Raw genomic sequence first — 11318 nt, forward strand, 5'->3', positions numbered from 1 at the left:
AGAACCTCTTCAACCTATAATTCCTCCATTGTGGCTGGAGAATTAGACTTATTAACTGGGCAAATCCCCATCTGCTCAAACTCCACCTGTTTTGGAGTACACTCCACCTGCTGTGGAGTATTGCTCGTCTGAATATCTTTATCTGCTACCTTTTTCAATATGGCAGATTCATCAAAGGTAACATCTCTGCTACAGATCATTTTCTTTGTGCTTAAGCACCAAAGACGAAATCCCTTCACTCCAGAAGTGATTCCCATAAAGAGAGCTTTCTTTGCCCTCGGATCTAACTTTGACTCCTTCACATGGTAATATGCAGTGGTTCCAAACACATGTAAGGAATCATAATCTGTAGCCGGTTTTCCAGACCATACCTCCATAGGAGTTTTTCTTTCTAATGCAGATGATGGCAAACGATTAACAAGATGGCCAGCGTATGTCACAGCCTCAGCCCAAAATTGCTTGGCCAACCCAGCATTGGACAACATACATCGAACTTTCTCCAGCAATGTTCGATTCATACGCTCTGCCAATCCATTCTGCTGTGGTGTATCCCTAACTGTGAAGTGTCGAACAATACCATACTCTTGGCACACATCGAAGAACGGATCACTTTTATATTCCCCTCCATTGTCCGTCTTAAGCCGCTTGATTTTCTTGCCAGTCTGGTTTTCGATCATAGTTTTCCATTTAAGAAAAATTCTAAGCACTTCATCCTTAGTTCTCATGGTATACACCCAAACTCTTCTGGAAAAGTCATCAACAAAAGTAACAAAGTAGTGTTTTCCTCCCAATGAATGTGTCTTGGAAGGCCCCCACACATCTGAGTGAACATATTCCAAAATACCTTTTGTATTATGGATAGCAGTACCGAATTTCACTCTCTTTTGCTTTCCCAGAACACAATGCTCGCAAAATTTTAATTTGCAAGCCTTTGCACCTTTCAACAATCCTTGCTTTGCCAGAATTTGCAAGGATTTTTCGCTGGCATGTCCCAACTTCATATGCCACAACTGCATTGAGTCCAATTCTTTGTTACCGGAAGCTGTAGCGACTGCTCCAATAACTGTACTACCTTGGTAGTAATACAAGTTATTTTTCCTGATGCCCTTCAATATCACAAGTGCGCCAGATGTCACTTTCAAAATCCCATCTCTCATAGTAACAACTGAACCATTGGATTCCAAGGCTCCCAATGAGATGAGATTTTTCTTCAAACTGGGCACGTACCGAACATCAGTCAGAACTCTGGTTGATCCATCTTAATTCTTTAATTGGATTGAACCTATCCCAACAGTTTTACAGGCATTGTCATTGCCCATATAAACAACTCCTCCATTTAGTTCTACTAAATCAGAGAACCACTACCGGTTAGGGGACATATGATAGGTACAACCCGAATCCAATATCCACTCATCTGAATGGAACGACGATGATGATGCAACCAGTGATAGTTCAGAGTCACTAGTATCATGCTTAGCAACACAAGCATCTACAGCAGCTTTTCCCTTATTCTTCAGCTTTGGACAATTTTTCTTCCAGTGGCCTTTCTCATGACAAAAAGCACATTCATCTTTCTCGAGTCTGGACTTTGACTTTGATCTCCCCTTTTGAGTTTTCTTCCGAGTGTATGAACGACCTCGGACTACTAAAGCTTCTGTATCTCTGATTGAGTTTTTCTGTTTGTCCTTTTTTCTCTGTTCATAACTGTATAAGGCCGCACAGACTTCGCTCAGAGATATATCACTCCTGCCATGAAGTAGAGTAGTTTCTAGGAACTCAAACTCCTCAGGAAGTGACCCCAATAGCATCAAAGCCAAATCTTCATCTTTGAATGTCTCATCCATATTCAGCAAATCAGTGACTAACTGATTGAATTTGGTGATGTGATCATTCATTGTGGTACTTGGGACGTATGTGAAGCGAAACAGTCTTTTTCTTCAAGTGGAGCTTATTTTGACTGTTTTTCTTCAAAAATTTTTCTTCAAGTGCCACCCACAACTTATTTGCAGAAGTCTCCTTTGAAAAAGCATACCTCTGCTCTCGAGAAAGGCATGATCGAATTGTGCCACATGCCAACCGATTGATCGCCTTCCAATCTTTCTCCTGTACATCATCTGGTTTCTCTTCATCAATGGCAATGTCTAGACCCTGCTGAAAAAGGGCATCTAGAACCTCACTTTGCCACATACCAAAATGGCCCGTGCCATCAAAGATCTCCACGGCCAATCTTGCATTTGCAATTGTCGGTCTTGTCCACATGGACGATGTTGAAGCTCCTACACCGACCGTTTTCTCCATAATCTTTCAATATACCTAAGGAAATCTTTTCTGATGTGGAAGATCAGTTTAAACTGCAACCACAGAGCATACTACGATTAACCTTCGGCTCTTGATACCACTTGTTGTTCCAATAGGGTCGGAAGCGTGTAAATTATTGTACTAAAAAATCACACAAAGTTCAATTCCCAGGGAAGAGAGGTGGATCTCATGGATCTCTTAAATACCAAGTCTTTCCTTAGACAGAATATCCCTTCTATAGTAATTTAATAGCACAATTAAATACTACTATTATACCCTCAAATATTGAAAGAAAAATAGGACAAGAAAGAACACAAGAGATTTAACGAGGTTCGGTAAATTATACCTACGTCCTCGGGCACTAACACCAGATGATAACTTTACTATCTTCAAAGTATTACAAACAAATAGAATTCCTTAAGAATTCTCAAATGGGAGAAGAGAGAAAACTAAGAGAGAAAGATTGGTTGGGATGAATTGAAATGAGAAATGAGAAGGCCTATTTATAGTTGAGGTTTAAGGACCAAACAATAAATAGCCCATTATCTCAAGGACCAAAAAAAATTATCCCATGCCACTTTTTCAAAGTCAACTTTAGGGTGCTAAACTTGCACCACTTTGTATTGTTTGCCATTAATGTTGTCTCCCATTAATGTTAACACTAACATCACATTGGAACAGCCCCTATTAGAAATTATAGATTATAAATTAATTATTCATGAGCACTATTTAAATTAAAAGTGATGATTTATCATTCAATGGATACATTTCCATGGGACTTATTTCTCTCAAGAAGTATGTCCAATATAAAAGGTTGTGGCTATTCAAAATTGTATTCATTTAGTGCATATAAATAGAGGTATTATGGTGCTCACAAAATATACAATTACAATCAATCTTATTTTCAGAAACTAGAGTAAGAGTTAGGGAATTCCTCGATTTTACTAATCAAAGGAAATTCAAAACTTCGTTATATCCCGAGAGGACTTTTGTCTTAACTCTCTAGCAACTTTGTGTGGGGGCAAATAATTCTCTTTGAAAAATGTCATCCGCGCCTCGAAGTGTATTATTTATTTCCATATAAATCTCCGATTATGTCGTTTCCACTCAAATATCCAGCACTTACATCTTAGAAAAATATATTTCTTTATATATATTATGATTTAGTTTCAAGGCATTTCCAAATGAATAAATAAACATACTTAAAACATTGTACTATAATTGACTTACAAAATTATACAAATTAAGAGTCAATATCAAACTAACGCGTCTACCAGTTAATTGGTTTTTATATTGCCCCCTTGTTATTCTCTTCTTCAATGAATTTGACTATGATTAAATTGCATAATTTAAAACCAAAATCCTAAATATACCCATTTTGGGGTTATAGTTCGTTTGGCTCTTGCTGTCAAGATTGAGACGTGCCATTTGACTATTATAATGAAAATAGAAGTTAGTATTAAGCCACAAGAGAAAGAGGACAATGTTAGTTTCGATGCTTCAGTGCACTGGGACCATGAAGACACAAATATCATCGGCCCTTGTCTCACATATAATTAACTTTACATTTGTAGTGATAGTATTATATTTAAGTGTTGATTTGGATGGGCGGTATGTTTATTTGCGGTTAGTGTAAAAATAGTAGTGACAGTAAGATTAGATACTGTAGCGTGAGACAAAAAGTAACCATCCAAACTTACCTTAAATCAAAGTTAAGGTATATACATACATTAGGCCCAAAAAATGGGTAGAAATGAAGGGAAAAAAAAAGAACAAATCTTGTTGTGAATATGACATACTAAACATTGAAGCTTTCAAAATTTTAAATATACATTAAAAATTTAGCTACTAAGACATGATATATATAATATTTGAAATTTAGCTAAAGTACCTGTATTTGTTTATATAAAATAGTCCATTAGTATGTCCAGATTTACATTGCTTTTGTATTTGAAACTGTAACATAAAAATTCGCTAGACGTTGATTGCATGATAAGCAGCTTTGTGGATATGAAACGAAGGGAAAATGGGAAGTGTGAATCCAGAGACAAGTTTAGCGGCTTTGAGGTGTATTTTCAAAATGGATTCCCCCACTTGGATCTCATGCACTTCAAAATTTTTGCCCTTCTTTTTCCTCCTCACATATGACTTTCCAAAGACTCCAAACACATATCCCATTTTCTTTTTGAAAGCTTTCAGGATTCTCTACATCATACTTATTGCTGGACTGAAGTCTAATTAAAAGCAATGCCTATATTTGTTTCAGTAATACACTTAAAACAATTCAAATTATTTTAATGGTGAAACATAAGTGAATCCAAAATAATACCATTTTAATTTAAGTGTTATTTAGTTAACTCTTCGTACTAAATTTAAGTTATAAAATTTATTTGATATATTGTGAAATTTAATTAAATTGTTTGATAAATAATAATTTTCAAAATTTTAAAGATAAAATGTTTAAAGGATAATATTAAAGGAATAAAAATAATTGAATAAAAATCTACTTTAAGTGATAAGTAGCTCTTTATCTATGTATTATTTTCAACCATTTTTCATTGAAAAATTCTATCATTTGTTTTTTTAGTTTGGGTTATCAAATACACTTAAAAAATTAAATCGCTGAAAATATTAATTTTCAGTCAATTTAAATATTTTTTCAATGGGTTATCAAACATTGCCTTAGATTAAGATTTTAAAAATCACTTTTGAGGTTCCCAATAATAACATAACATGTGTGTTGATACTAGTGTTCAACAAGAAAGAGAAGGTGGTGATTGTTTGGGGACCTATTCATTTGTGACAAACAGAGAGCCGAAGGAAGGGAATAAATGGAGAGGAAGAGAGATAAGATAACTTAGGAAGATATGGAGAGGAGAAGGTTGTGAGCAGTAACAAAGCTAGAAAATTGCTTTGAAGAGTAGAGATGAAACATAAATTATTGAGGGGCCAAAGTAAAAGTTAATTTATCATTATACTAACATTTAATTTCATAAAAATTTAAGGGACTAAATGGAAAATCTACCCTTTGTCTTTGTCCCTGACTGTGAAAGTCTAGGTACCAAGTAGAATTCACGAGGAGGAAGAAGATCATTTTCTCTTCTTGTAATAGGGTACATATAGGGGAAATAGGTTTTTTGGAGAGAGTGTGTAAAAACTCAACAAATTGGGTGCGTTTTTCCTTTAAGTTGTATTTTTTTTATTTTCTTTAATATAATTAGTTTTTTTGGTTAGATGGTTAAACGTCAATGGTATTGTTTTTGAGTTTTGGATTCAATTCCTCTCTCACTCACATTTGTATTTTTTTAATTCATGTTCTATTTTAAGCTTTTTATTATTTTTGATTTATGTTTTTAGTGTGTCATCTCCTTTGGTTAAATGGTTAAATAATAATGACTTCATCATTGATCAGTCCTAAAATCAATTCCTTTTTAAACACATTTTTAATTTTTATTTCACGTTGTTTCAAGTTTTTTTTAATTAATAACTCTTTTATTCATAAAATCAAACAATAAACATGTAATCAAATATTTTTATATTTTTATATTTTAATTAATTATTCCAAATATCATTATGTTTATATGTGAAATATTTTAAATACACATACAAAAATATATAATACTAAAATATATTACATTTATGATATGGATTGAAAAATAAATATTATACATATAAAAATTATATTTACTAAAAATAATAATTATTTTATTTTATAAATAAAAGAGATATTGATTAAAAATATGAAATAAAAATAAAAATTTAAAGCAATATATTTATTAATTAAAAATAAAAAACACTTGAAACAACATAAAATAAAAATTATAAATGTGTTTAGACGAGGAATTAAACTTAAGACTCAAGTATGAAATCATTATTATTTAATCATATTAACCATTTAACCAAAAGAGTTAATATGTTAAAAATATTAATTAAAAATAAAAAGAAGTTTTAAACAACATGAAATAAAAAATATAAATATGAGTAGAAAATAAATTAAACTTGACAAAACAACTAACATTTAACCATCTCATCAAAAAAACCAATTATATTAAAAAATTCAAAAAAAATGCAACTTAAAGAAAAAGTGTTCCCAGGTTGACGTGTTTTCACTTTCTCTCCCAAAAAACGACTTACTTTCCTAAAGTTTAAAAAAAACCCGGCCTATTAACATTTTTTTAGCATATATGACTAATTTAACTTATGATTTAAACTTCATGGTTAATAATATTAGATAATTTATAAAAATGGAATCAAAAACAAATTCCTTGTATAATTGCTCCATATCATTAAAGTTTGGGATTCATTTTTTTAATTAAAAATATAAATATAATGATAGTTTAGTCCTAACATTTACATTTTTTTTAGTTAAACTTAACATTAAAATATATGCTGTAGTTTGTGGTTGGTTCCTTCTAATTTCCTTTATCTGAGTCTTGCAAGGTTTTCTTCCGTTGACTGGTGCTAAACGTTAGTCAAAAAGTCAATGGTCGATGTTCAAGTTCACACGTGATGTGGAACCCCACTTTGTATTGCAATTTAAAGAAAAAAAGGAAGACTCGTATTATGAAAAAAAAATAACAACCACGTTTAATCACAAAATATTTGTAACGTATGTATTATCTGGTATTTTGAATTATTTTTTAATAATTTTTATGATTAAGGTATTTAATAAAATAGAAAGTAAAAAACAGTAAGCCTTCCTCTTACACTGACATTCTGCATGTTGCATACTAATTTAATCATAAACCTGGTCAAGGGATGATTAATTATAATTTCATTCCCCTCCTAAGCCTAACTGACTTGAATTGTCTACTTGCACATTAAAATTACGTATATGATTAAAGAGAAGAGAGCATGAAATGTGGTACGACTAACCACGAAGTTTTGGAAAATTTTTAAAGCAAGAAATGATATGGTCTTAAATCTTAGTCAATCAATTATCAATAATAAGTTCCATTTTTCTTAATCTCATACTTTTGGGTAGTAGAAATATTTTGGTCTTGTTCATTAGTTTATTTTGTTTTTGGTTTGAATTCTAATATAATTTTAAAATTCATTTAAGAATTGAAGCCAAAAAGAAAAAGGATAACATACCATCTTCCAAATGTAAGACATATTTTGTAAACAAAAATCACTCTATTTTGCATTTTACTCTCAAACAGTCATTTATTTAGTTTTTGAATGCCAATTAAAAGGATGTGATGATTCCTTAATTTTGTATCTAAAATTAAAATTTTTAATTAAATAAAAATACCGACTAATTAAATTTTAGTAATATTGATATGGATACTAATACAGGGAACATGAATTTAAGTAACGGAGAAACATAAAAATATCCAATAATGTTAAGCCCCTATTAGAAGTCCAAATCTTTTCCTTACTTTCTTTTTCGTACTTTTTCTCTTTCTCGCCATTGGGGCAAGTCAAGTGTACAGATCCTGTTCTTATCCCAACTCTACGTTTTGGTTGGGTTTTGATCGTATTAAGACACCAATGATTTTTTTTTTTGAGTAGGACACCAATGAAATTTTTGAATCTGTATTGAATGCATAACAATCGATGTATGAATAAAATTACGTATTATAGTTGACTTCTTGTTTATGCATGAGATATCATAGTTTCCAATCAGTCTTGTCAGAAGAAATCGTTTCCTGTGGGCTAAGTATCCTGGACACCGGCCATTCAATTGAGATTTCTATCCAATGTATGAACGATGTAATAGTGTTTTATCCAGTGACATGATCCTCGTGGAATGCAAGACAAGTATCTAATAATGTCTTACTTTTTCAAGGCAGCATCTACAACCACATAAATATTTTATTATTATTTATATGTTTTTCACAAATCTTGCCAACTGCATTTTGTACTCACTGTAAGAGTTTGACTATTCAAGTATTCGTACATTTTCTTCACGTAGCAACTTATGATTCAATCCATAATTTTGACATAATATGATAATTGATATACTGAATAAAAACCTGTATGGATTATATAAACCTAAGTCAAAGCTAATACTCAAATAAAACACCTCCAATTCCAAAAATAGGAATGAATTGTGGGTTGCCAAAAAAACGTGCTGAACTGCACAGATTAGTTGAACTCACCTGACCTTCATCGAAGTTTAGCTTGATCTAGTGCAGGTATCACGTTTTCTGCTAGCGTGCTTTATCATAATCATGTTCCTCGAAGGTCAGCTCCATAATGGGTTACAAAAATTTTAATTAGGATCCAATTTCATTTTAAAAAGTTCTCCCAAAATTTAGTCTGAGGATCCATCACTGTTACTGTACTATACCAGGATTAATGTTTCGCAAAAGAAAGGAAAGCGACATCTTGGTGAATTTTCCTGGATATCGACTACCCTATTAGGATTTTTGTTTGTTTTTTTTTTTTAAATGCAAATGGGTACTTAAAGGAAAAAAACATGAAAATGAAAACAATTGTTGATGATATTAAATTGTAGGAGCAAAACGTGTAAACATGTTTTGGTCTAAAGTTGGTACACTATAAATAGCTGCAAATTTTGAAGTCATTTGAGTGGTGACTGGTGTCAGGGGAAGCTCAAACCCAGAGCAGCAAAACAACAACAAAAATTTCCAAGAATAGAGAGAAAAGAGGGAAATATTAAAGGAAAAATGGTGAGAACACCTTGCTGTGATAAAACTGGACTGAGGAAAGGAACCTGGACTCCAGAGGAAGACCGGAAACTAATGGCTTATGTTACCAGATATGGCTGCTGGAATTGGCGTCAACTCCCAAAGTTCGCTGGTAAGCTAATACCTCTTTTAATAATATGAATTTTTGTGTTTGTTTACCCTCGCTGTTGTTGAATATGTTGTATTTATATGAATGCTTTGGTTTCAGGTCTGGCAAGGTGTGGAAAGAGTTGCAGGCTGCGATGGATGAATTATTTAAGGCCTAATATCAAAAGAGGAAGTTACAGCAAGGAAGAAGAAGAGACTATCATCAGATTACATGACTCATTGGGAAACAGGTACTTGTTAATCAAATGCAGTGTCGTTTACGTAGGACAATCCAAGAATCGCAAGTCCATAGAGTGATGACTTAATTGAAAGTTATGGGAGGAGGGTCTCTAAATTAAGATATTCCACATTTAATATGCAGGTGGTCTGCCATTGCTGCGCAGTTACCAGGAAGAACAGATAACGAAGTAAAGAACCATTGGCATACAACTCTGAAGAAGCGCTTTAAACATAAAACATCAGCAGCAGCAAAAGATTGGAAAGATAACAGTAGTCAAGATCCAAAACTCAGGCGTGGGACAAGTCGAGAGAAAGAAGAAACAAAGCTAAACGACGTTGATCATCTTCTAATAAGTTCCCCAAATCCTCCTTTGATACTTGAAAGCTCACTCTCATCTCAACAACCAGCCTCAAGTGATCAAAACTCCTCCATCACTACAGATAACACAGTTGTATCAAGCAAATTAGACTCGGGTTCAGACGATAATAGTACCACAACCAATACCAATACCGATATCCATACCGATACCTTGTTAGAAGCCTACGAGGCAGAAAGTAGCAATTTCTGGACAGAACCATTTTTGTCCGACATTAATTACATGTGGAGTGATGTATCGTCGGTAGTACCCTATGAAGCTGATCAGTTTCCATTACTCGATGGAGAAATATTATACCCTTTTGATTTCTACGATCAGCTTCAAGGCCTCGACCTCTAATTAGACACCCATTTTCTGGTTTTATTATTTCCCCTACATAATCTGATAATCTTAGCCATTGTTGTTGTTTGAAGTGATGGATGGGGTTGTACAGAGTTTTCCTCTTTTTTTTTTTTTTTTGAAAAGGTAAGGAAGATCTAATAAAAGAAACAAACAAAAAAGAAAAAACAAAGTATCCCTTCTTTTCAGCTTTAGTCAACGCTTAGAGATGCAATATAATGAGTTACAAATGAATGAATAAAAGAGTGTCGTAGTCTGATCACCGATGCTTCTTCTGGCCTTCCGGTAGTGTTGAATGAGCAAACTATTACAAAAAAAATATGTTTTTGACTATCCCAATTTAAATAACCGTCATTGTCACAGTGGCTAGATTTTGAACTTTTTGGGTACGTACATTATCATTATAACTACAATTTTTGCTATTTGTTGCATTCAATTATTAATTTTTGTTACATGTAAATCATTCCATTGTGTAAAACAAAACTTAATTAAATTATCTAATTTTTTTTTTGAAAAAACAACCTAAACTAAATAAACAGACTAACTACTTAAAGCTTTAACAATCATTTACCCTATTATTCCAAGACTCTCTTAATACATCGGATTTTAAATTAACTCTTCTGGACAATTCTAAATTATGCATTATGTTATACTGTTTTGCTCAACTTATTGAAATATCAATAGTGTTCATAAAATTTCAAGATATACCTTGAAACACAAAGAGATTCTTATTTTTCCATATACGTCATACTAGTGAACCAAAAAAAAAATAGACCAATACACCCCATTCCCCAACATCCAACTAGAATTTTCCAGATTTGTTCTAACCCAATCTAAGAGATTTTTGGAAAAAAAACTGTGGCTGATAATTTCTTGGCACAAAGTACTTCCAAACATTTTTAGTATTCGGGTAGTCTCTAAGGACATGCAAGATATCTTCAATCTCATGACAGCATACTGAGCAGGACGTACTTTGTCCAATACTCCCTTCGTAGACATTCCTGGTTAGTAAGTAGTCTTTGTTTGTAAACTAACCATTAGAAGAAGCGAACACGATGAGATCTTTGATACTTTCAGACGACTTTCTACTTAGTATCTTTTGCATCCCACATATATGGTTTTAACATATGATAAACACTTTTATCCAAAAATTCTTCATTTGTTGCATGTACCTAAAATATTTTATCGGGCCAGCTAGAAGGTGTGGTGGAGGGATACTTGCAATCCTTTTGACAACTTCTTCCAACAATCATTCTTTAAAAGCCTTCGTATTCCATGCTACATCCTCTTCAACAAGTGGTGTAGGTAATAAACCTTTAAT

At 32.8% G+C, this 11318-nt stretch overlaps 1 protein-coding gene across 1 annotated transcript; it reads left to right on the plus strand.

Moving 5' to 3' along the window:
• The first annotated feature begins 8732 nt into the window (after positions 1–8732).
• Positions 8733–10261, plus strand: LOC107886679 (transcription factor MYB4). The gene is made up of 3 exons (XM_016810727.2): positions 8733–9066; positions 9163–9292; positions 9424–10261. The coding sequence occupies exons 1-3, from the start codon at positions 8934–8936 to the stop codon at positions 9995–9997; spliced, it is 837 nt and encodes a 278-aa protein (XP_016666216.1). The 5' UTR covers positions 8733–8933; the 3' UTR covers positions 9998–10261.
• The last annotated feature ends 1057 nt before the right edge of the window (positions 10262–11318 follow it).

The sequence above is a fragment of the Gossypium hirsutum genome, chromosome A03, assembly GCF_007990345.1.
Source record: "Gossypium hirsutum isolate 1008001.06 chromosome A03, Gossypium_hirsutum_v2.1, whole genome shotgun sequence".
Lineage (NCBI taxonomy): Eukaryota > Viridiplantae > Streptophyta > Magnoliopsida > Malvales > Malvaceae > Gossypium > Gossypium hirsutum.

Bases quoted from the DNA above. Each gene is read 5' to 3' on its own strand.
- LOC107886679 (XM_016810727.2), top strand. From the start codon at position 8,934: ATGGTGAGAACACCTTGCTGTGATAAAACTGGACTGAGGAAAGGAACC. The intron at 9,067-9,162 runs GTAAGCTAATAC...CTTTGGTTTCAG, and splicing joins TCAACTCCCAAAGTTCGCTG to GTCTGGCAAGGTGTGGAAAG. The intron at 9,293-9,423 runs GTACTTGTTAAT...TTTAATATGCAG, and splicing joins CATGACTCATTGGGAAACAG to GTGGTCTGCCATTGCTGCGC.